General features: G+C 40.8%; 1 protein-coding gene across 2 annotated transcripts in view; it reads left to right on the plus strand.

The window, feature by feature from the left end:
* CSMD2 (CUB and Sushi multiple domains 2) overlaps positions 1-26,917 on the plus strand; it is a 311,331-nt gene that overhangs the window by 32,849 nt on the left and 251,565 nt on the right. For both annotated transcript variants that reach the window (XM_052811437.1, XM_052811438.1), the window contains exon 3: positions 15,042-15,154. In XM_052811437.1, coding sequence (XP_052667397.1) covers positions 15,042-15,154 — 113 coding nt within the window. The remainder of the gene's footprint in view (positions 1-15,041; positions 15,155-26,917) is intronic.

Raw genomic sequence — 26,917 nt, forward strand, 5'->3', positions numbered from 1 at the left:
GGTCATGCCTGCATGACTGGGAAGGGAGAATGATCTTGGTGTCGATGACATTTTCTCGTGCTGAGGGATAGAGAATGGTTAGTTGTCTCAATACCCTGCTGTTCTATTTAAGCCATGTATTCCTAAGAGCTTCCTTGGCTTGCTGTGTCAGTGTCATGTCTATGTGCATTTCTGAGAAGGGGTTAATAATTATGTTTATCATGTGCTGGCAAACACCCTGTTGTCTTGCAATTTAATGTGGTGTGAAAGTTCCCTAATAGAATAAAAGCAGACTTAATCCAATGAGACGTTTTCTAATAAACTGCTTTACTGTATATTAGGGAATTTGCGTTGTGTGTTTGTGATGAGTATGTGAATATTAAATGTGTTTCTTAATTTAGACATCCTGGGCTGTTGTCATCTTTCAGTGTTGTGACTTTGCTTTGTTTGCTAAAATCAGAGCTTGTTTCTGAGTCCTTGCTCCTTCAGCTTCTCTCAAATAATGTGTTTTTTCCCAACACCGTACACTGGCTTTCAGCAGCGACCACTGTAACAGAATGTTCTTTGAAACCTAAGAACAGTGATGGCTGCAGTTTTGTCTCTACCTTGACTTGAGTAGGAGCGCTATGTGTTTTCATGAGTTCAGATGAGATTTTTAACTTCCCTTTGGTGCTTGTATGTGGCTTTCTGTTTTCTTAAGCAATGTTTGTGCTTGTTACACCAGACCAAACTCTCCCAAATGCTCAGCCTTCAAGTTCCTTGCTATTCTGAACTGCCAGTGGGATCAGAGGGATGCGTGTGGAGACCTGATCTGAAAACTGCAGTTACTCAAGAACAGTCTTTTTTGCAAATTCCCATTGTGCTTTGCTGATTGTGTCATTGTTAAGAGGATGCTCCAATCAGGTTAGTTTCCTGATTGGTTTCCCACTGTGCTGGGCTTAGAAGCTCAGCAGAGACCTGACTAAAATTTGAATAGTTGGAGTTATTTATGGATCTAAGATTGCTATGGGATTTGGGAGACTCTTTGCACCTTTTTGTGTCAGACTGTTGTTACGTGACATAACCAGACAGTAGTTAACCAAAAAGCCACATGACATCTTCAAGCTTTTTCATCTGCTGCTGATAATTTGCAGGACGCTTCTAATGTGAGAATCTTAAATTAGTTGCTAATTTCCTTATTTGAAGTTTTAGGCTTGCACTCAGATCCAGGAAATATATATTTACAATACATCCAGTCAGTCAGTCATTTCAGATACCTAATTCTGTTTTCCTGAAGGGAGCCATTGAATTTATACTCGACATAGGACTGGTCGATGTAGAAAATCAGATTTTTTTTTTTTTTTTTTCCCCCTTCCTTCCAAAGATGTTTAAAACTACTTTGGAAAGCCCAAGGGACAGAATATGCAATCTTTTTTTTACCAGGAGAGACTGCTTACTTGCATGCATGCTGAACAATGCTGGGGTAACTGTTATGATCTTACAACCCATGGGCTTTCCTTCCTGCGTGATGTGGGTAGGTAATTGCTTTGTATTCTGATCTACCTTTCCTGTTCAAAGGAAATGTTTAAATGATACTGAATTTATTTGGCTAAGAAAATGTTTGAGACAGTATATCAAGAAAAATAAGTCTTTATTATAGCCAGAACCTCAGTAGTGCAGTTTGCATTTCCACAGAAGTTACTAGGAGGTGTATATTTACACAGCTGTGAGGAACTGTCCCATTCTGATGTCTGTGGAGTCTGCAGGGTTAGAGAAAATGTTTGCAAATCATTACTGCAATAGCCTTGTACTTAAAGAAGAAGTCTATACTGCCTTTAGCTCACTGGCAGTGACTTACCTTCTAGCTCATGTCTCAACATTATGCACAGTGTCTTTGGTTAAAGTGGCTGTTGCTTGTTAGAGATACTCATCCTTCTTCCTTGACAAATGACTGAAGAGTTAAGAGGAGGATTGCCATCAATACGCTGTGCATACGGTGAAAAACCATATGATCTCTTTGGCCATGTTTAATTGAAAGATTAAGTATTTTGTTTGAACTTAAAATTATGTGATACTAGTGATAAGAATTGAATTATCTACTGGAGTGACCTATTTACAGATACAACAAGAATACCTGTATCTTGCCTGTTTCTCCTTGATAACCTTTTAATTAGTCTTCGAAAAATTGGATTGGGTGACTTGTTCTCTTGATTGGTAATTAAGTACAAAGCTTTTGATCTTAAAAACAATGGAAGGGAGGAGGAGAGGAGGAGACAAAGGGAACAGTGAAGGAGAGAATTCCCCCCATGTGCCATCTGTTCTCACTTGCAGAGATGCAAATTTGGGTTAAAATAACCTTCTGGGGTTCTGGCTTCATGGGTACTGGATTTGCTGGGGTTCAATACTGTTAAAGAAATTCCTGGAGAAATAGCATTTGCCATCTGGTAATACACAGAACTTGCATTAGGGTTTTGTGTTGAGTCACCTTTGGTCCTGTGACATATTCCTTTGTAGCTGCCTCATGTCTCCAAGGTGACTACAGTTTGTTTTACTAAGGCTAAAGATAAATAAAATGGAGGGCCAGCTAAATCCTTTTGTCACCTTTAGTGAACTTCGGAATCCTACCTCCCTTTTCCCCTTAGCAGAGTCTTTTGTCACTTCACATTAACTCGGTGGGGGGAAAAAAAAAAAGCCACTTAAATTTGTGTTCTCTGCTTTGTAGAATGAAATACACTTTTTTTTTTCCTGAGAAGATACTTGTTTGAGCTGCTCCAGTGGCATTAGGGCCTTTTGCCAATGGCCCTGTCGTTTTGTTCAGAGGAAGCACTGATTATTTCAACTTTGTGCAATAATTGATGGAACTAGATCTGAAAGTCCAGGAAAGCTAATGGAGTTAATGCAACTGCATCTAGGGCTGTTCAATTTTGAGAGGCTCTATCCAATTTTTTCCATATTTATTAGGAGAGTTTGCATTGGGATGAGTGATAAAAGCTGATGATTAAATCTGGGCGGGAGGTTTTTCCCTGCCACTGTGCTGAATACATCAGGCTTAAGAGGAGGCCTGACTCTGATCTTTTGGCAGCCTGTGAAGCAAGCAGATGGAGAGGTAAGGTGATGGAATAGCTTTGGTCCTGGTTTAAGGGTTAAAGGATTTGGTCTCTCATGACATCGCTTGTTCTGTACAAACACAACTTCTCTGTTGCAAGGCCTGCCGTTGTGTTCTGGCCTGTACCATGTCTGGTAAAATAGAATCTTGTTGAAAATCAGAACCTTTTATTCATGGCCAACAAATAAAATACTAATTGGGGAAGTAGTTTCCTGGCTGGTTGTTACTCTACATTTAGTCTGTTGGAGTATAGATTTCTTCTAGGTATGGCTCTCCCCTGCTGTGTTTAGTACAGGGGGTGGTTTATTGTTGGGCCTTAAGGTGTTGCTGTTACTCAAATAATATTTTGTTTTCAAAGTTGTTTTCCCTCTAAACTGCTGATTAACTGTGTTTATAGGTAAAATCTACTAGCAAACATTGACAACGACTCTTGCTTCACATTAAGGTATGCTAAGTGTGTTAAGCGTAGAAAGATTTTCTGTAATTGGACAACATCTAATAGATTTTAATTAAGACTCTGTACTGGAACAGTCTGCTTTTGATAGATCTGTGAGCACTGAATGCCATTAGTGATTGAGGTAGGTTTTAAAAGGGTGAATTTAGTTTGTGGAAATTCTGGGGAGGATTATGGTGTCCTTAGCCTTCCATGCCCAAGTTGATGCAACTCATGAAAGCCTCCTGTTCTTTGATGTTGAGCTGTGGAGAGAAGGAAGGGGAAATGCCTGTGAAGTGTCCTGCTGTAGGACGTTGCTGATGTGTTTGCTGGCCAGTCAAGTCCAATGTGCAGTGCACTGAGACAGCAGACAGGAGTTTTATTGGACTCTACTGTTAACCTCTTGTAGCATAATGTATTACACTTCCCTCCTCAGCTTTTCGTCTTGCAGTTTATCTGCACTGTCTGACAACACAGGGCTTTGCTTTTGATAATAGGAAGTAATTGCTGAAGCCTAGGATCATGTATTCTTCTCTAGATTCCTCTAGCTGATGTGTGGTTTTACTTCAGGTGGACTTTTAATACAATAACTGCAAGCCTTTTAGACAACAGAAGTAGAGGATTTTGAAGTCTGAATGTGATCTGATGTATCATCACTGTAGACTCTGCAGTGCCCACGTCTACAGTGTTCCAGATAAATTGCATCTGCATGGTGAGATCCCTAATAGCTTTCATGGGGTTGCTCCTTTTCCTTATCAAAGATGGGTAATGATAAAGACAATAACTGCTGGTGCTCTACTAATAACTGTTCTACATAGAGAAAGCTTATCATCTTTTTATGCATATATGTATGTGGTGTTTAAAGTGATAGTCACAGACATTTTTAGTCATCTCGAGTCATTTATTTTAGAGCTGCTTTTATTCTTTTGGCAGGAGTGGCAATTTACGAAACCAGTGGGTGAGCTTTTGGGGTCAGAGCAAGAGAGATTAGTTTTTTTTTTTAGCAGTGGAGGGAGAGAAATTGAACTAACCCATAGCCCTTGCATGGTGCTTCTCATTTTTAGATTACAGTTCTTTGAGAAGGAACAGGTCTACTGTATTGTCATAGCAGGGAGAAAGCAGCACAGGGAAGTTTAGTGAGTTGCCTTAGGCAGCACAGTGAGTTATTAGCTGTTAGTTATTAGTTATTGAACTTGGGTTGCCCAATTGCTGTGTTACTGCAGAACTGTATGGTAAGGTGATTACGGTCTGATCCTGCTTGCGTTAGAACATGTGCAGAAAGTCTCTTGACTTTATTAGTACAGAATCAGGTCTTCAAAAATAAGTTCACTTTTAGTCAGTAGATGCTGACATCAGTTAGCATCAAGATGGCCACTTTCTTCACTGATAATTAGTGTTGGTCTCCCATGAAGAGGATGCTGTGAGCAGTGCAGCAAAGCGATGGATGTGCAGAGGCGGTGGTAAAAGCAGCGCTGGCAGAGCACTGAGGTGTGCTGGTGATCCCTGACAAAAGCAGAAGTTAGTCCTGTTCTGAGCCCAGGAGCTGCTCTGCTCAGTGGCATTGGGCAAATTACTCACCTCAGTTTTCCCATCTGTAAAATGACATAATGTTTTATTTTTTGCAAGTTAAATTTGTAAAATGCTTAAAAGCCCCCAGCTGGAGGGTCTGTATGCTAGGGTGGGGAAAGAGAATTGAAGTACAAAACAGATAAAGTTCACAGCCATGTCTTTTAATCCACTTTCCTGAAGGGAGGAAAAATGTATGAGCTTTCATGTTGTCTTTTAAATGTAGTGAATCTTAGGGTCAAGAAGTTTTTGTATTCGTAAGGTTTGACCTTGAGAGTTTCTCAGGCAAAGCACCTCTTTAAACAGTGTGTATTTCCCTTTTATCAAAATTAATGAAAGTCTACAGGAGATGATACAATCTTACTAGATCGTTGAAGATACAATGAAATGGTGGAGTGCTATTACTTGCAGTCTCAAATAGAAAATTGACAAATCTTCAGTGCCCATTGACTCTAATTCAGTATGCTCCTGTTGGGTGGTAGAGGGTGGCCGGGCTCCTTTTAGACTATTCAGAATTGGATTTTGGTGTGCTGCAAGAGCAACTGCTGACATCTGGTCCTTTTTCTTAATAAAGAATGTAATTGTCTGTTTGCGATTTCATAGCTGTTTGGAAAACATAAAGGCTTTTGCTGTCCAAAGATGCAGTAATTGTCCTTATATTTTTAGGGATTTCTATACTATTTAGGCTTACAGCTGATTAAAGCTGCTATAGTGGAATAAAAGGTTTAGGAAGGAGGTAAATATTTCAATCTGAAATGTTTGGTAGCTTATGTTGTCACTGATACATGTGTAAATTGAGGTGTGAAATGCTGTTGTTCTAGTGTTTTTATATTATATATTTTAGCTATTGAAATTGGACCCTTTAGCTATCCAGGTGCATGGCAAGACATCCTTTCACTGAAGTTGTTCCTGGTTTATGTGTGGCAAAGGAGGTGTATGGGAACAGAAAGAATTGACTAGCTCCAGGGCAAATAGTAGCTCTGATGCTGCTGGATTCGAACCCAGGGCTTTTCACCTCTAGTGCATTGTCAATTACTAGGCTCCCCTGCTAAACATCAGCAGTTAGCAACATTTTTATCCTGTTTCTGCTCAATATTCAGCGTTCACACAAGGTGCAAGTGAATAGAGAATTAGATATGACATGAATCAATATTACAGCCTTTTTGGATAAATCTTCATTGGCAGGAACAATGGGATTTGTTTCATTTTTTTTATCATACAACATATAATCTAAAAATCAAATTTCTTATTGACCTACTTTTTTGACTGCACAGGTTGTGGAGGACAACTTGCATTGTTTATTTGTTCCGTTTGGGTGCTTCTTTTTAACTCTTATAGAAAGTAAACTTCTACTGTTTCCTTCTCATCTGTTGCCATTAAATTTTATTACGTATTATTGTAAATTAAATCTTAAGGAATTAGCATAGACATACCTGTATTGTGGTGGGAAGCGAGACTGCAGTTTTAGATGGACAACCCCAAGATAGATCTTAGCTGCCTGTCCCAGGATTGTATAGGCAGAACAGTGCTTGCCTGATGCTGCGGCTTAATATTCACTTGGGGGAAGTAAAGATTCTCTCAAGACTGATGGCTAAAGTCTAGTTCAAATCCTATGCATGAAGAGTAAAAGGGATGCACAGACTTGGCAGATGAGACCTGGATTCACTCTGCATGTCAGCTTTGGCTCTTTACAGTTGTATAGCTTTAGCTTCTTGAGATTTAGGTAAACAGGAGGAGCAGGGATGCATGTGTAGTAAGCACATGTAGTAACAAAGCCATAATTAAAGTTTTTGCTTGATTGTGTTGCCTACGACAGTATTTGAAACTAATGGTAGTTTATATCTTCAGTCCCACAGTACCTGTTTGCCACAAATCTAATTCTTGGTGCCTTTCATCTGACAATCTCCGTATGCTCTCATTGAGGCTTTTGAGCATCCCTGCAAGACTGGTGGGTGGTCAGCATTGTATATGGCGGGGACTGTGGTGCGAAATAAACTTGGGGTTCAGAGGATTGCTTAAGACCTTTCAGCAAACTAGTGACATACCTGAGAGCATAGCCATGGAGTTGCAACTTCCAGTACTGTGATTTCAAAAGCTGCCTCCCAGATGAACGGGCTTGAATGAGTTAGAAAATGATATTTCTGTTTAGAATGCTTCTGGCCCGAGAACTTCTATATTTACTCTGCCTTTCTTGCATTTAAAGCTGTTTTGAACATTCATGTCTGTTTAAATGTAAAGTTCTTTAGGTTGTAGGACACTGTTTTTTGCACAGCATGCAGCAGAAGAGTTAATGTTACTAAAGGGCTGGTGTGAATATTGGGGAATTTGCAACACCTCCAGTATGGTAATGCTTTTTTGTTCACCAGTTGCACTATGTTTAGCAATAAGCCTTGTGATTTGCAGGGAGTTCTCAGAACTTATTTTTCCCACTTACTAGATTTCACACCCCAATGATTTTTTTTTTTTTAATAAAGCCAGAAATAACCTAAAACTGCCAAGTTTTGAATTGATACTGCTGAGCCTTACTTGGTTTATATCCAAACTTGTCTTTGTTTACACTGAGAGTGTCAGCTCAGAATTGCCAAGAGGTTACTAAAACTTGGTGAACTTCGCTGCTAATTTGTGTTTTTCTTTTTTGGTTTGTAATAACAAGACAGAGGATATAGATGCCAAAGTTTGTCAGATATCTGCTTGCATCTCACTGCTACCTGAGAAAGTATGAGAAAAATGAGCATGGAAGAGACATGATAAAAAATAATAAAACAAGTTCAAGTCCAGGGTATTTCTACTTCATTGCATTGTACAGAAAATTAAATATATTGAAATTTGATGCTTAGTACCTATTCCCAGTTTGAGCCATGAAGGCCTCATATATTTGAGATGGCCGTGCCGGCTTTAGGCTCTATAAATAAGACTTTTGTAGTGGGACTTGACCCAAACCCCATTTTAAATGAGTGAAGAAATCCATCCAGGCTGGAATTTATGAGCCCTGTGACTGTCCCTAGAGACTGTTAGTTAATGAAACCTTTGTCAGTGTGAGAGGTAAGCAAAGGACTCTTGTGGCTTGATGAATTATACTTGGCTTGGAGAAGGGAAGAAAGTGCTGGCACATGGGGTTGGGTTGTATGATGTTAGATTGCGAACTGTTTGCAAAGTGCTAGATTAACTTTCTGGCAAAAATGTAGGTGTAGTATAAGTCATCATGAGTGAGTTTAAGGGAAGAGAAAGCTTTTTTCCCCCTAATGCTTGTTACTGTCTTGATAAGAAAACTATGTAGTAATGTGTGTTGGAGCCAATGGATTATATTATTTTAGAAGCAACTTAATTATCAACCAGCTGGGCAGAGAGGATGGTTGGAAAGTAGTATGGAATGAAATGGGACATGTGGTGTTGGTTGGCAGCAAAGTAGCTTGGAGTTGCTTGGTGAAATATGAACAGAGACTATACAAGGAGTTACTGCTGCTTGCAACATGCCTCTGAAGATAATTTGTTCAGGATCTGTTCATAGCTTGACTCAAAAAAAAAAAAAAAAAAAAGGCAAAAAAGCAGCTTGGTTTTTAGCATAAATCATTCCAACAAGCTGAGTAAATCCAAATGTGAACTGATACTGTTTTTCTTATGTTATTACAGTATCCTTTTAAGCTGGCTGAGATTTTTTTTTGGTCCAGGGCATCATTTCAGCCATACAGGGATCAAAATTAAAGGACAAGTAAGTAACACCAGTGACTTCTGCCTTGCAGACAGAGCGGGCTTTTAAGTGTCTGCAGTGTGCATGAACTCGAAGAGTTCTCAGATTATGCTCTGCTTGTTTTATTGATGATTAATGAGGACATTCATGGTACCAGTTATTCTGTCAATATCGTTTAAAAAAAGTAACATCTCATTGTAATTGCTTGTTTCTTTAATAAATACAGAGAGGCGGGGAGAAAAACTAACAGAGCCACTGAGGAAAAAATTCAAAACCAGACAAGCCTGAGGAAATGCTAGCAGAGAATTAGCTGTCATCTCAGGTGTGTGTCTTTCATCCACACTTACTGAAAATGGGGGAAAAGATCTGCACAGTTCTCCCTGCTGAAAGTGGAAGGTATCAGATGTGTGAAAGAGGCTAAGGCAGCAGCAGCCTATGGTACAGCTGCAGGGGATAAGCCAGGCAGAGAAGTACTGGGTGACTGGGAGGAGGAGGAGGGTGTAGGAGGCTATCATTATGTAGTCCATAAGGACACTGGAGCAGGTTACTGGCTGGACAGCAGAGTGGTGGCATGGAAAGTCCTCCTGGAGACAGGGCTTCCACTGAATCTTGCAGACAATGATATGTGAGAATCAAAGACCTCTCAGCTTCAGTTTTACTGCATGTATTGAAGTCCTTGTGCCTAGGGCATCTACAGGGTCACTTTTTTGCCAGCTTTGTAAGGTAATATTTGAAATGCATGGTGATTCTTTTGGGATTTGGCCCATGATTTGGAGGAGACCTTAAACTCCTTCAGGATGAAAGATGATTTCTAAAACAAAGATGTTAATAGGAATGACAAGATGTTCCCCCCTCCCCCATAGACTACTTTACCCTACACCCACCAGCAACTGTGTCTTTAAAGAAAAAAATCTGCTACCTGTAATGAGATCTGAGATGGGATGGATTGCTGTGGGTAAATTCCCCGATCTCTTGCATTTTGTTCTTTTATTCTATACATTCCATGAAGCAGCCTTGAGGAGGACATCTGTGAGTGACCACTGACTTTGCATGTGTCTGTGTTTCCAGTTTCCCCTAAGACTTTAATTTATAGACATACATAAGTATTTCTGAAGGTGTTCTTCCTGCAGCAGCTGGAGTACAATGCTTATGCATCCTTTTCATCAAGAGGAAGTTGTAAATGTTGCTTATTATCACTCATCTCGTACCCATTTTTCAGAGGAAAGATTGAACATAAAGAAAGTCTTTTACTGAAGCCAGTGAGTTTCCTCATTTCTACGTGCACGTGAGCCAGCTGTCTAGCTGAATAAAGCATATAAAACTTGATTCAAAGTCAATTGGAAGTTACTGGGCTCTTTCTGTTGGCCCTCGTTGATAATGGATTAGTTGAATACTTAATGAATGCACCTTTCAAATGACTTCAGGTTGACTGCTGCCTTGTTAGCTGGGTGCACAGTGTGAAAAAGGACTCACCTGCTCATTCCAGACTGTTTTCCAAAGACTGCTCCAAAGGGCAGCTCTCACTCTGAGCTGTTGTTTTCTTAACACAGTCCCTTATACCTGACTTAGCTTGAATATTGTCCTGGGATAGTGTAGGGGTGTCAGACTAGCACTTAAAGAACCATGTCATTTAAACTGTATATAGTGAAGAGAGTGGTTCATTTGATGGGAAATTTTCTTTAATAGGTGCCTTTAAACTACATGCAGGAAAAAATCACTGAAGTATGGTGTAGTGTAATTTAATGCTGGGTTAAATGATGCAATCCAATGCGTTTTCATTAGATGTTCTGAGACACTTCTCTAGCATTTATGCTTTAAAGGCTGTTGGATTGCCAGCTGCAATAACTATTTTGATTGCAGCCTGAGCTGATGGTGGGCATCCTACCAGAAAAATAATGTGCTCTGTTTTAATTATGGCACCTGCACTCCAAAACAGGAGCCTGCGTCACGGTATATGATATAGTTGTACTTGATACAGTGGAACAGTATAATATGCAACAGATGGAGGTGAGAGCATTTGCACAGGGACTGAGATGCAGACTGTCCTGGCTAGCTGTTCTTTTTCTAGGGCAAAAGAAGCGTTCAATTGTGGGTTGCACCTGCTGAGCAGAGCAGTCAGTGGGTCTTTGTCTGGTGCACAACTCCTTTCATAGGCGGATGGGACAATTTTCAACTGGGGAAGGACGTGGCATTAGGGAAGATGGTGATATATCACAGAGGAAAGACAGCTGGGCTCCATGAGGAGTGGAGAGCAGCACATCCAGACCCCAGTGTATGGTCCAGGCATTGAGCCTTAGCAGCTGCTGGCATGCTGAGGGGCATTGGTGCTCGTGCTGCTATGGAGAACCTGTAAAGAGGTGGTGGTTACAACAGCAGCTAGTTTTTACTGGCATCAGTTCCAGCAAAGCTGTTCTGTGAAGCAGATTTTGCTGTTCTGCTGCAAATGGGGAGCCATGCACCAGAAATATTTGCAATGTTGCTGGCAAACCTGAGGCAAAGAATGAAGAAGAATGCAAATAGAGTAGAGGATTTCTGTGTTGATTTGTTTTGGTATATTGATTTTTGCCGTACTGTGAAGCAAGGGCAAGCTTATGAAGTGGTATTTCTGGCACTGGTTTAGTTTGGTTCCTCACAGTAGGAGCAGAATTAAGCCAATGAAAAACACATTGAAAATCTCACACAATCAGTGTTGGCTCCAAGCAACTTAAGGGGATAATCACTCAATAATCCATTTGGCCAGAAGTACAGAAGAAATGGAAGAGGATTATTCGTGCTCTTATTACCACCCTCACCTTCTTGTTATGGCCCTTAATAAAAACAAGGAACAGAGTTTGCTGCTTTTCTTTCTCATTTGTGTGTGTGTGTATATTTATTGCTACACTAAATAACGGTGATGTCAGAATTACTGTTTAATGCGTGAGGCCATTGGGGAATGATTTCATATTCTGTCTGCCATCATCATGTTGATCCCCATGCTTTAAATTTGCCTGGGCTGCAGATTTAGGGAGGAAGGCATGAGGACAGTTTACCAGCCAGGTCAAAACAAGGCAGGGTGTCCTGCCAAGCTTGGCTGTTCTGTGTCTTTGGAGCAGGACTGCTGAGGTTTTACAGGAGTGATTTGAGCATGGGCCTTGTTAAATTACTGTTTCTTCAAGAGGATATTGCCTGTGCTCTTGCTTGGAGAAGACAAGGATATCAGAAGAAGGAAAAATTTTGAATTGAGTGTGTTTGGTTGAAGGCTTAAGAGGAGGAATAACTTTTTTTTTTGACTGCAGCTGCTTCCAGTGAGGAATGGGAGGAGTTTAATCTAATTTCTAGTGCAGGTTTTCACTGCAGGAGGAGATATGGAAATTAGTGGCACAGAGGGTAGGAGCTGCTATATAGATAGATATTTTTCTTATTGAAGTAGTATTTCCTGCTTCCTTCCGCATAAGTTTAGTTTTAGCACTAATAGGGGCACTTTTCATCTTTTGTGGGCAGAAAGGCTGTTTGATCTGACGGGGAAGACAGTGTTTGGTCACCTTTTGTGCTGTCAGGCAGCCCGATTTCTTCTGCTTGCTCCAGGGACACTAGATAGACAGAAATGAACCTCTGAAGTTAAGGGCCTGGAGAGATGGTTGGGTTTATTAATTTTTAGGGGTTTAGGAAGCCCGGAGGTTCCCATGAAAATTGTCTCTTCAGTCAGTGTGGAATCTGTAGAAAGACTGAGAACAAACCCTCAGTTACAATTTTATGCCCTTATGCACAAGCCATCCTTTTCTTTTAAGGCCCTATAACTAGAAAATACGAATACATGCTTATGGGAAGCGTTGTTTCAGGTAGGACTTAATTCCCATTGGCTCCTATGGGATGTGCACTTGGTTACAGGTAAGCAGACACGTAAATGTTGCCCTGAATTAAAAGCAACATCTGCAAAGTGGGGTCCTCCTAATACATAGACTGTGAACAGAATCCATGATGCAAAAAGCTTAGTTCAGAGCGAACAGGTTTACTTGGGATATAAAAAGCACAGACTACTGTTAACTAATTCCTGGATAATGATAAAACACTGTGTGGTGGTTAGAGGAAGAAAAATTGACAGGTTCTACTGTCCATTGTATGTTTTTATTAAAACTGGCCCCTGCATTTCCTGGGTTTTTTGAGTGCATGAAGGTTTCAGTAAGCCATTTTAATTAAACTGCAAAATAAATTATTAAAAACTATGGCACTCTTCCTCATTCTGTGCACAGTAAAACTATTTTGAATCTTTAAAAATCCTGGAACCTTTTATTTTTAATAAACGGGAGCAATTGTTCTTCCAGCTTGTACAGACAATGGATTTTATGCTGAGAGTGGGTGAGTACTTTTGACGTTAAAACTTGACTGCCATGATTGGCTGGCAACTGTGTGAACTTTGCCAATTACTGGAAATTTTGCTTTAATAAGGTTCTCAGGCAGAGCATGTCAGCTTTCATTAGTCAGAGTTCAATCTGTTTGAAATAATACTTAGGTTTACTATATTAAGGCCAGAGTAAGAACAGTAGGGAAGTTCACTCAACTGTCTCTGAAAGTTGCCAGGGGACTGGTGGCCACTTCAAGGAGAAATTGCTTGGGCTGGAAATTGCATTGTACTAGTACCTGATCTCATGGTCAGAGAGAGGATGGTGGCCTCCAGAATTAGAGAGTTGATTTTGTTCTGTGGGTGCTTTCTTCATTCCACATAATATATGAGGAGAGGAGATACTCTGAATGAAACACATACTTACAAGTATTTCTTAAGGAGTCAGAGTGCTTTGCATCACAAGTGATCTTTTGCCCTCTGTAAGAAAGACTAGCTGCTGTTATAAAAAGATGTGGGATAAACCTCTGTGTGTAAGGAGCTTTAAACTTTCTTTCTTATCGTAGCCTGTTTATCTCGTGCTACTTGTGTCCTTTTGATCCAGCTTTTGAATACTCTTGATCTCAAATGATACCGAGTAGCAGTGAGTTCCTTCAGTTACTGCTGCTTCTGAAGTTTTGTAAAAGTCTGATTTTAGGACAGTTATCAGGCAACGGGGATTGCATCTGAATTTCTGTCCTTGATAATGGCAGGCAAGAATCTAATACAAGTTTGCTTTAAAACAATGTTCCTTATGTAAATCTATTGTGTAAATCACCTTAGCCAAGTGTAAGAAGGCTTATAAGTTGTAAAACTGTAATTGTGAGAAACGTACATTACTTGTTCTTGGGCTGAGTCAATACAGTGTTTGGGATCTAATAATGCGAGTTTAAAATCATTACTAAACAGACTTTTGTAACAAAATTGACAATTGTCATTTAGCTCTAAGTCTGTAAGGAAAGCTGGTGGGGAGGGCAAGGCACCTGGGCTATGGGTTTTTGCAGTGCTGTCTTTGGTCTATTCACTAGACTTGTCCCATTTTTATATAGCTCTTTCTACTCTGACTTGTGGGCATGTGTCTGTATTCCAGGCAGTTCCTGCAGTATATCTGCTAGATGATCTAGTGCAAACAATTTTGTGTCTGTGGGCTTTTATTTCCTCAGTGAGTAAAGAGGTGTTAACCATCACAATCTTCGCTGTGGTACATATTAGATATTAGGATGTAGGATGAATAAGTGCTATCCTTGGATCGTTCTTGCAGGGACACTTGGGTGGGGGTTGGGGAGGATTCCTAGAAACTTCAAACCTTATCCATTGTAAAACTACACAACAAAGAGTCTGAAGACAGCCACCTTGATGGTCTTTAATCGGTAGCATCAGGTTTTTTTGCCTGTTCTCTTATGCTATTTTAGTTTGTGTTCAGTTTAATGTAGCTTGTGTAATGCTTCAGACCCATATTGGATATTTTTACTCCGAGGTTCTCGAAACATGCTATAAGTGTTACTGAATAATGTCTTGGGCTCGCTCAGCAATCTTAAATATTGCTCCCATTTCATGGATGGGGAAAGTTATTCTGAAGGGCTCAGTGACTGCTCTGAGATCACAGTGCTGGGGTTAGCAGAGCACTGCAGAGCAGATGTTGTTAGTGAACAAGGTGTGAAGCAGATAGACAGGTTTAAAATACAGTCAATGAAGATATACATTAGTAGTTATCCTGGTAAGCCAGAAGGTGTTTAAAGCCTAGGATGGGTTTGCCCAGCATTTGTTGAACAGCTATCGAATTCAAGCTGTACCAGTCTGTTTTCTTTAGCTCTGACGCTCCCTGCTTCAGGCTGTGGCGTATCAGCCAGAGTGGCAGCTGCCCCACTCTTCGATTTGCTAGCAGGTCAAAGGCAGAAATGGTGAGTGTAACCTTCCTCTTGATTTCTTCCAGGTTAACGGGTTTCCAGCTGCCTGCTCCTATTGTGAGTACGGGTGTTGTGCTGTCCTTGTGGCTTGTGAGCGATTATGCGGTCAGCGCTCAAGGCTTCCAGGCAAACTATGAAGGTAAGTGTGCCCAGTTCAGTAATTGTCTTGAATTGTATCTGCATTTGCCTTATGGTAGGATGTGAAACTAAGGTGCAGAGTTTATACCAGGATATATACATATGCAGACACTTAATCCAGGACAGGAGTGGCTGGTTCTTGGATCAAATTATACATTTTTTCAGAATTCAAATTGCTGATTCTTTCCAAGTGTAACGTATTTTTTCCTCTCAGCATCTGTGCTCAAAACATTTTTAAAAGCTTACTCTAACAGCAAAGCTAGAATGACTGAGAAGGAAAGGTAATGCGGGATTTGATAGTGGAATCTGCAGGGTTACAGCAAATGCAGTGGCCCATGTAGCCACTGGGATTTGCAGCTGAGACAGTGGGGGGACTGCAGAGCAGTGCATAGGATGCTCAGATAACTGCATTTTTCCTTTACATTCTCTTTGCTTATTTGTTATTTTCCCTGCACCTTTGTCCCCAAGTCCTTAAATTCACCTCCTGTGTTACTTGTCATAAATAATGTCTAGTGTTTGGTGGTTGTGGAGGTAAAGGTTTGTATGTGAAGGTTTGATAGCTTCAGAAAATCTTGGACAGTGGAAGTCATCAGATGTGAAAGAACTGTTTATAGTTGAAGTCGAGTCATGATTGCAATATGACCTGGTGCTGCTGGGTAAATGACAGATTAGCCATGTTAAAATTTGAGTTACATTTATGTTGATTATTGAACCTAGAATGTTGTTTGTATCCCCATAAATGTTTTTCTTTGGGGTCCCTAGAAGTTTTTAGCCTTAATGATAATTTTTGGTAATGACTCCAACCAGCCAATTACCCAATACGTTAAACCAAGCAGATGCCTTCGTTCAGAGGATGTTGTAATCTCTCAATGTTTTCTGCACTTCACAATTGTTCTGGTTCAGGGGAGTTCTGTTTAAATGCCCTCTAATTTCTGATTAAAACCTTTGCTCTTCCTTGAGGCAGCAGTGACACTAAGATGTTTTTATTACTCTTGGAAGTGATTGGTGTGTCACCAGGTGTTCAGTATGGCTTAGGCAATGGTGTTAAAGTTCATCTCGGTTGGAGATGGTGCTCTGTTTATTCACAGGGTAAGTGCCTAGTGGGGATGCTGTCGGCTGGTGGTGTATGGTGGCTGTCAGGACAGGTGAGCACAACAATGTGGTGAGGAAAGGCAGATCCCATTGCCTGTTTGCAAAATCTGTGTTAGAACGTGTCAGTCACTGTGGCTAGTAGACATGAGAGTACATCGCTCCCAAATTGTGTGATAGAGGACATACAGCTGGTTTGTACTTTTTGACAATTGGAGTTTACTTTTTGGTATTTACACACAGTTACTTGTACACTTTCTAATGGTTTTTTTTTTTATTACCTTGATGCAGCAGATTGTCTTGTAGAGAGGCTTGTTCCAGGGCTGGTGAACAAGGAGACTTTAAAGCAGGTAACTGAGTGCGTCTCCATGGGAAAAAAAGAAATGTACTTAAACTGAGCCACTGAGTGACACGGAGCATTGGTGTAAATGAAAGCTTCATTTTGAGGGAGAGGGAGGGGCAGCCTTGCTAAAAGTGCTGCTGTGAGCCTGCCTCAAAACAAGCTACTTGCTTGCTATTTGGATTGTTGTTAACTAAGGCTAAAGGAGGATATAAGTGTGTTTTTGATCAAAGGGGCATGCTGCTGCTGTAATGCTGTTTCAGTTCATTGGTAATCTATGACTCAGTGAATAGCTTGTGATTCAATAATTCATGTTTAAAGACAGAATGGTGCATCAGAGTCCTTGCAGTAAACGGCTCCTTTATGATCTGCCATCAAAGCATGTTCATTATTCTCCTCCTCCCTTTAAGCAATCATTGGGAAATGCACCAAAAGAAACAGAATTTTAAAATTGGAACAAAAGATCTCGGGAACTTTTTTTAAAGGAGGACAGGAAGAAAGTACGTAGTTCGAGGCATCAAAGTGACGCAAAAACATTGTGCTTACACTGATCTCTGCTTACACTGATCTCTGCTGTACCCTGACCCTCTGGGAAATACATAAATTGAGGTTGGCTTTATCGAAGTTAACATCTTCCTAGCTTATCTAGTTGGTATGATGCCTGTATGATAAGATCTTTTACAAGCAATTTCTTGAAAACAACACAGACATCTCCTGCTCATACCTGTATATATGTTTCTTCATTTCTGGTTGTTTCAGGACACACAGTTCAGCTATACATTTCACTGGCTAAAAAAGGGAGAGGTTGTGTGCAATGGTGGTAGAATCTATTAAATAACACTTCCACTATGAGAGGTTAGAGGTGCTTTAAGAACAGATAGGCAGAGTGGAGTTTCTCAAAGTCCGCAGAGCTTTTTTCAAGCCCCAGGTAAGGCAGGTGCCAGAGGTGACAGTGGAATTTGAGGAATAGCCAGCTCTGGGATTGCTGTGCTGTGACGATTCCTTCTTGAGCTCGTGGTTTTCTGACTTCATTATATGTTATTGTGCCTGGTTGCTAGATCTTCCTTAATCCTCTTTTCCTCGTTGTCTGACTTCCTCATCTCTCTTCATTTAGTTTGGTGTGTGTTGCCAGCTTGTTTCTGTCTGTTTTCATTGTCTGATTCTTCATGTTCTTCAATCTCTTACTGTTTGTTGTGATTTTTCTCTAGATGCCAAATATTGTTTCAAAGCTCAGTAAACAGTAGGGATTTTATATTCCTTCTTATGCTGTGGAAGACAGTGTTGAGAGCAAACAGAAAGGCTGATGTTCTCCTTCCCCGGCCCAGCCATCTCTCAAGGAGTGGACACAGTTGCGACTGAGGATAATGCTGCTGGGGGTGCAGCATCTCTGGGTTTAGAGCGCCAGCTCACAGCTTCAAATATCTGGTTTCTCTTCCCAGTTGTGGTGCAGATGGTTCTGCCTGATCTCACGTTGGTCATGTAGTCTGGGTTCCCAGCTTCCAAGTTGCAAAACAAGGTCAGAATGGCTCCTTGTTGTACGTGCTGTTAGAAACTTGCATTCGTGAATGTACATGCAGCATTCAGGAGCTACTGTATGGCATTGTGAATATGGGAGAACCCACAGCAATACCACGGTTTAAGAGAGGATACATGATTAGATCGGCACAAATACCTGTTTGTTGTTAAGTGGATGATCTGGAAAAAAAGGGGGGCAACCAGTGCAGGATGACTGGGAATGAAAAATCGTCAGATTTTTCTTGCTGAATTGAAAGAACAGAGAAAACTTCATTTCCATTTAAATATAATACCTTGATCTGAATGCAATTTTTTTTTTACTTATGTTTCTTCTACTAAATGTAGACAGTTCTTATGAAGCTCAATTTCAGAACATAAAATTTAGAAAATGTTTAAATGAAGTGCTTTCATGCTTTTAGCATCCTTAAATTTGTTTTTTTTTCCTGTTAAACTGTCCCTTGAATTCAACATGATTTCACAATTAGCCTTGTTCACCCTCAGACTGTAGGATTTTCTCCCTTCTTTTATGACTAAATGATTCTTCTCAAAAATCCTAACCAGCTGTTGTGGAGTCTTGTATTTCATTTCAACTGCAGGAGCATTTCCAAGTAAAGACAGCTATAAATAATCTAAGTTAGAATTTTACTAGGATGTGAATCTTGACAGCCTCGTGTGAAAAATACTCCTGAAGATTTAATGACCGAAAATGACCAATGCTTCCATTTATTGCTTCGCCTGAAAGATGTGTGAAGCTAATATTAAGGCACATGCCTAGACTACAATGTGAAATTAATTACAATCACTGCTGCTGCATATCTGATGAATACATAGTAAGTTGACATTTTAAATAAATTGGGCAAGTCTTTACAATAAGATGAAAATTGATATAAATTCCACATCATTTCCTCAGTAATGCTAATAACTGTTCATGATGAATAGCAGGGGTTTTTTTTAGTTTACTAATTACATTATTTTTTTTGTAAACCGTTACCTCTTGGCTGCCTTGTTAGTCCTGAGGGTATGAAAAATAGAAAAGGATTTAAGGAAACATAGCCAAACCTGCTCTTTATCATACATGACTAGAGAGCAATGCTGTGAACCACTGAGGCTCATGAGCTTAACGGAACTATGCTTTTCAAGGCTGCACAGGTCCTTCTTTGTGAGACTCTCCGAGTGTTTATCAGACACTAAGGAAGCAGTCAGGGCTTGAGTGTCTTGCATACAACTTCTTTCTGCTCTGACGTGGTGGGTTACAACTTCTGCCGAGACTGGGGGTGTTTCGGTAGCTGGCTGGGACAGGACGGTTGTGCAGGGGTTGCAGGTGGGGCGAGTGCTGGCTGCGCAGCACTGGGCTGAGGAGCAGAACGGTGCAGTGTGCCAGTTGCACTGACCTTGGAGCCCAGCGTCTGGATGTCATGCTCTGGATGTGGACAAAAGAGGGCAGATAATGCTAAGATGAGAAGCTGAAGCACAAAAAAGAGCAGTGACTGATTGAGTTCATGGAACTGAAAAGGGTTTTTCCTGTGTCCCAAGAGGGATAGCTGATACTTCCTTAGTCTGCTAAACAGATGTTTTCTTTAAACAGTGTGGAAATCTGTAGAAGGCATAGGGCTCTCACTTGAGTCTTGTCCTGCTGTGGCTAGGACGGTGTTGTCCAGTGGATTTCTAGTAGGAACAGGAAGGAATTGGATTCTCACTTTACCTTTGTCTGTCCTGCTATACTGATGTTTTCAAGTCACAGTTTTTGTGCTGTGCCTCAGTTTCTCTCTCTCTCAGATGGGATTATATTTTCATTCATGGTGTTTGTGTCCTAACAATGAAAGTGCTGTATAAAAGAGGGATGTGCTGATGTTGAATGCATTTTTTTAGGAATCCTTATCTATAACTTCTGGAGTTTTGATGTTAATTTTTTTTTTTTTCCCCCCAAAGCAAAGTTCACTTAGAAACCCCTGGACAGCACCAGGGCATTTTGGACTCTGGACTCTGTTGCTGCAGAAGCAGTGCTGTGTAATGCAGCAAGATTTAACAGTAGGTGAAGATTTTCCTTCCCAAGACATCGTGTTTGATTACAGCTGCAACAAATTTGATAGCTGCAAACACTAAGTGCCTGATTGAAAAGAAACAATTATGCCTAGAAGAACACTGCTTATTTTAAGAAATTAGAAGCGTTTAAATACAGAGGGAAACAGCCCCAAGTAAATGGTGCTGTTTTCCTTCATAATAAATACCCTCCTCTTTCTCAAGCACAAATATCTCATTCTTTAGAGGGTTGTTTGTGGAGTTGTGCATACATATTTAGAAAATACAATTAAAAACTGGTTCCTGTCCCTCTTTGACCATTCCTTTTGCTAAACCCAAAGGAGGTTTCCTGATTCTGTGCTGCTCTGTGGATGTATTGCCACTGTGCACAAGTTGTGAAACCACTTCATTCCTCTGTTTTCCCATCTGTCATTTGACTTTACAGTAACAGTTGCCCCATTAATGGAAGACAAAATTGATCAGTTTGAGTTCTTTTTGTCTTTGGAAACAATATTCAAGGTTTTTGTAAAAACAGATAACTGTCCAAATAAGCTTCTGATTATGATAAAGACCAACACTGTCCTTGGGGGGGGAAATGGGGATTCCCCAAGGTATTGGGCAATGTGCATTTCTTTGGAAGTCCTGTGATAAATTGCAAAATAGCGATCCCATTTTTCAAAGACCAGAGTGGAGGAATTTGGATGCAGAAATCCTTTGTCTTTTGAAAATGAGTCTTTAATATAAAACTCTGAGTTTCTGAATATTTGGCTCTAATTTGCTTGTGCTATGAGTAAAGCTTGGGCTCTGATGGTTTGGATCAGTTTCACTGGGCTGCAAGAAAGTTCTTCAGTAACAGTTTGGATTTTGGTCCTACCTGCTTGTAGTTGACCCTGGGGGGTCAAAGCTGTTCTGGGGACTAGAGAGTCTCTAAGGCTTCAGGAGATACTAAAGTAAAAGGGGGGTAAAACAGCCGGGAGCAGCCTACCAGAGATGATGTGTGGCCATGCTTTCCCTGTGGGCTGGTCGGTGATTACATGGTGACTCACGCTTGTCCAGTGGCTGCTCAAAGCATATTCTCCACATGTGTAAATAAATTTCAGAACTGCCAGGCTAGTACTGAATAGGCTAAAATTTTTAAAGTCATAACCAAATATACTTTTAATGCCAATTTGTCTTCTGAGTGAACACCATACTAGGTTCATTTAAACACCCAGCTGGGTCCCAATTCTCTCAGTACCTAAATCATAATTTGAAGTATACGTGGTTCTTGGTAAATTTATTCTTGATGCTTTTCTCCTTTTTCAGACCAAGACGAATGGGAATCATGAGTTGCAGCAAAGTACAGATTAACCCTTGTTCTGGTGGCAGTGGGAAGGATGAAGGCTCTGAGTCTTGCTCTGCTGCTCCTTTTTTCTGGAAGTTTGATGTTGCTTTATTTGTCTGATGATTGAATCTCTGCAAGAGATGGTTTAATGCGTTCAAAACCAAAATGGCCTTGTGGTTGAATGCATGGATCTGGATGTCAGAGTGTATTGACTCTTTAACAGCTACTTTTACTTTGGTCTGCTTAGCTATTGGGCATGTTGAGTGTGTGGCATAAAGCTTTCAAGGATTGTGCAGTACCTTTTAGGACTTCTTTGTTTTAATAGACATAGTTCTTCACCTCCCATTCAGGCAACTGCTCCTGCAATTTTTGCTATTTCATCCTTATCAGTGGTGCTTAATGTACCTTGCCTTAGTGGCTTTTTGTTCTTTTTCTTTACTATGCCTCCTAATCTTAGTATCAGTTGTGACCTGGGAAGGATACAGTTTTGTCTCCCTCAGGCTGATCTCTCCCTCCTCCCCTCCATCTGTATCTCACAAGCTGAGTTAGGGTCACATTGGAGTTCCTGCTTGGAAGGGAGAGGTCCCCGGGAAATCCCGTGATGCTGATGGGAGGTGGGTTTGGTGAGTCAGCAGATAGTACTGAGTTAGTAGTGAATCTAACAGCATTGCATGTTTCCTTTAGAAAGAATAAAGAAAATTCATATTGGGATGAGGAGTGTGATTACAATCAATGCTGGTTTGCTTCTCCAGGTGTGTGTTTTTTTGGTTTTTTTCTTTTTTTTTTTTTTTAAGCTTCGGGCATATAATCAGAGTGGCTTGGTGCCTGTGAATAGTAAAGGGCGTGTGCCAAATTTATGAGTTCTGATAAGGTGTAAAATACAAAGTAAGTCTGGCGTACTGGTGTTGTCTTCCCATTCAGACAATATTTCTTGTTTTAAAACTTTTGAGTTTCAGGGGAAGAGTGTTCTGCTTTTTGTGGGCTGGAGCAGTATTAGACTGTACTGTTTGATGTTCTACTTCAATGGTGCTTGTAACTGGTGAAATGATTCCTAAATATATAAATGGCAAGAGCTCCATGCTGAATCCACCCTATTACTTTTCATTATTAAAGAGCTGTGCTCAAGAATTAAAGTTTTTTAATTAAAAAAGTTTGCAGCCCTCACAGTTTGTAGCGATAAAGCTATGGAGAACAGCAGCATGGGCAGCCATAAAATGGTGGTTCTCTGAATGTGCCAACACTCTGAAACGGTGGGTTTAAAATGCCCCTTCATCTCTAAGAGCCTTTAACACTGTAAATTTGAGATGTTCATTACTGTTTTAAACTAATTCACAGCAGATGATTGCAGCAGAGATGCATAGTTGGTTTGTTCCTTTCAGCATCTTTCAGCGCTCTCTAGTTTGTTTGCAAACAGGGAAACGCAGCTCTGCTTTATGCTGTTATCCAGGAGCAGCAGCCTAAACTCCAGTATCTCCAGTGATGTTGGTACAAAATACTGTTACCAGTCTGAAAATGTGCTGATAGAATTAGTTGTGTTGAATTGATGATAAAAGTATTAAAGTGAAAAATTCTGTGCTCATTACGTATTATTCTTTTTATAGTTAATTTGTTCAAAGTTGTAATTAATTTAAATTTTAGAAAACTTCCCATCTGTTCTTTGTGGAACTGCAGAAGCTAAAAACCTTCCTGAAGAATTTAAATCCTCATGGTTGCAAATTATATGGAGTGCTGTAAAGAGAAATTGCCCATATTTTGCATGTAGGCTTACCATATGGAGAAGCAATGAAATAGCAGAGGACAGCAGCAGATGACCCAGGAGTTCTCATCTAATCCTATGTAGCAAAAATTGTTTTATTAGTTTATTTTGCTGCAGTAACTTGCTTGGAGCATTCAAACCAGCCAAAGAGATCAGCAGTTGAGATCCTAAATTGGCTGTGCTGGCCTCATGCTCTTCTTAATAATACTTACTGTCACTGTATCTTATTGTTAAAGTTTACATCTTAGCAGGTTTGTGGATTAGTTGACTTGTTTTGAGTCACGCTGCTGTTTCCAAATGGCTGTAAAAGAACTGATTGTTTAGAAATGGAGTGTTGTGGTTTAACTCCAGCTGGTGACTAAGGTCTACATAGCTGCTTGCTCACTCTGTCCCAGTGGGAGGGGGGAGAGAATCAGAAGAGTAAAAGTGAAGAAAACTCATGAGTTGAGATAAAGACAGCTTAATAAGTAAAGTAAAAGCCGGGTGCGCAGGCAAAGCAAACCGAGGAATTCACTCGCCACTTCCCATCGGCAGGCTGGTGTTCAGCCATCTCCAGCAAAGCAGGAGTGCTGCGCAATGGTGACTTGAAGACAAATGCCATTGCTCCCAACATCCCCCCCCCTTCCTTCTTCTTGCCCCAGCTTTATATACTGAGCATGATGTCCTGCGGTCTGGAATATCCCTTGGGTCAGTTGGGGTCAGCTGTCCTGGCTGTGTGCCCTCCCCAGCCTCCTCGCTGCTGGGGTGGTGTGAGAGGCAGAAAAGCCCTTGGCTCTGTGTAAGCACTGCTCTGCAGTAATGAAAACATCTCTGTTTTATCAACACTGTTTTCAGCACAAATCCAAACCATAGTTACATACTAGCTACTATGAAGAAAACTAATTCTAGCCCAGCCAAAACCAACACACAAAGCAAGAACTCCACAGATTGTGTTTGAATGTTGATACTCCTATGTCTGAAATGTCCCAATCCATTTTAATACATGGGGATTAAAAAAGCATGATTGATCACAAAGAACATCGTGCCTGAAAGAAAGGATAGGAACAAAACCTAGGTGTTGCCTGTCAAGTAGCAATAATCCTGGAGGGAAGCAGAAAGAGCTTGAGTCTTGCTGGAGAGGGAGGCAGTGATGCAGTGAGTGACACTGTCTAATGATAAATAGCTAAAGGATAACATAGCCCTGCAGCAGCTTTGCTTCCTGCTCCTCTGTGCTGGAACATCTGGCACAGTTTTGCTGTGAAGGAGCGTGGTGGGGAGGTGAGGAGCAGGAGAACGCTGCACACTGCTGTGTTCGCTGCTCATTTTAGGGTTTATAACACCGTGCTTATGAATGCGTGCGTAGAGCTGTTAAAGCTATGCCAAACCATGCAGTCAGCACAGTGTGTTTTAATTTGCTTCTTGTTTGCAAGGTATTAGTATTTGGACTACATGATAAACCAAGATACCAAATAAGCAGTAAGGCAATGCAGTATTGTCAATAATATTGAGTGACAGGATTGTTTTACACAGTGTAGTGTCTGGAAGCGATGTAGTTTTATAATTAGATTTAAAGCGTAGCATTGAATTGATTCTGTTTCCAATTAAGTGTTTTCTAGCTCATGTAAAAAATTTGGTTGGCGATAGGTTTGCCTATCATATGGTTTCAGATTTTTTTTTATGGCTGCTCTTTGGAATTTTTCCACAATATCTCAGCTCTGTAGCTGCGTCCCTGCTTGTCATCAGCTGTTTGCAATGTGTGACTACTGTTTCGTTTAATGTACCATATGCATATTGGAAACAAGTGAGTTTGCAGAGTCAACTATTCTGTTCAGTCATGTGTTTGGACCGGTGGATGCAAACTTGATGAGAGAAATAGTAAAGTATCTGGTTGGTCAAAGTCAGTCAGCTGGGCTTTATATCCCAGATTAGCCTGAGTTCCTGCCAGTGCTTCTTGCTACCCTTTGCTACTGGCCTGTGCTAGTACTGGAAGAGCTGGTGTTGGCCTGATGATTAATACATACATTTGATGTCTTAGCTGTCATGTAGTCTTTTTTTTTTTTTCTTTAAACATCAGAATTTGATAGTGGTTTAGACAAGAGCAGTTGTTTTATGAACTTTTAAAGGGCAAAAAGCCACCTGAGAAATCTAAAGTTGGCTTGTAAACCTTATTTTGCTGTTTATTTCCAGTTATCTGTATCTGTTGACTCCTTTTTGTTCCATGGAGGAAACTGTTCTCATGGTCAGAAGCATATTCCAGTCATCAGTGGCATTTCAGCCAGCCTTGAAAGGGAAATGAATGGCAAATTGGCATGACAGTGGTGACTCAATTATTTTTCACAGCCTTGGCAGGAACTGGTCTAAGTGCTGCTCAGTCTGATGCTTGCAGATCATGTCCAATAAATTTGCTGAAGTAAAATCAAGCAAATAAGCCAGGTGTTTGCCCCTTGCAGTGTTTATGAGCTTGGTGCTGCATCAGGTAGTCAGGCACTCATAAAACAAAAATCTCGATGAGAAGATGAAGAAATAAATATAATAGCTGTGCTGGCCGCTGTGTCTCCCTGGGAAGTGTGGCTAGGGATGCTTTACTTGTTTATGAACAGGCACTTCTTTAGGTGGGGGAGTGTTCAGGTGCAAATACCTCCTGGCGCACAAAGCTGAAATTAGCTGTGTTGCCAGCTGAGGTGCAGTTTGGCTTTGAATAATGAGATCTTCTCCTGAGTGCTCAAGGTCAAGTACTTGTGTGGCTGGTGCTGTTTGTAGTGTTGGTTTAACAAAGCAGCAAGCTCCTGGGCCCTGGTGACTTGCAGCAGCTGCATCTGAGTGAGGGGAAATACCTTAAAAGCTCCACTTCAATCAGTTGTCTGTACTTCATCTGCTGTCAGATGGGTGTGAGCTTGTGATTGATAGTGGTGCACAGAGGGTGGTACTGGGCCCGATCCTCAGCTGGTGTAAACTGTGTTTGCTCTGATTCAATGGATCCTCTTGGTGCAGTCTCTTAATTCCAGAGCGTTGCTGGTGTTGAGCACCCATCAGGGTGGGGAAGCTAACCTGGAGCTTGGGTTTGGGTGGGGGTTTCAGCGGACCTGCTGTGGGTGGACGATGCCTGTAGCAGCAGGGAAGCTGCAGGCTGGGATTTTGTTGGAGCATTTGTTTGCCGAAGCTGATCATGCAGCTTCTCGTGGCAGTGCTTGTTCCCACAAGCTTGTGGTGTTAGTAGTGGAGAGCCTGTGCTGCTTGGTAGGGTGTTTCATGCTGTGACAGCCTGGAGTCACTGCTCTGGAAATGTCAATGCAAGTGAGGTGCTGTTGCAGCGTAGGATTAATGCCATGAGTACAAGGTCAGAGGGTTGGTGGCTGTAGATATGCTGCTCCGAATTTCTCTTGCTGTCTGTGAATGTTAGTATTGTTCAAACAAGGGTAGGGGAGAAACTTGTACTAAAGACTGGGTGTTTTTTGGATATTCTTATCACTTTCCCTCTGAAGCCAGCAAAAATGGCAGAGTGGCTCCTCGTTTCAGTAAATGTGGCAGATGCATTGCTTTCCATTATGACTTCAGATTAAAACAAGTCCCTGGGGAAGGAAGAGTTAACCTTCCTATTATTTTTCTTTTTAGCTATACAAAAGATTTTTATTACTTAAATGAGCTCCCAGCAAGTCTGCCTTAATATACCACTAATTGATTTTAAGACTTGAAAGCAGCAAAGCTTATTAGCATTTGCTGACTCAGCTAGAACCCTCCCCTC

Source organism: Harpia harpyja, chromosome 16, assembly GCF_026419915.1.
Source record: "Harpia harpyja isolate bHarHar1 chromosome 16, bHarHar1 primary haplotype, whole genome shotgun sequence".
NCBI lineage: Eukaryota > Metazoa > Chordata > Aves > Accipitriformes > Accipitridae > Harpia > Harpia harpyja.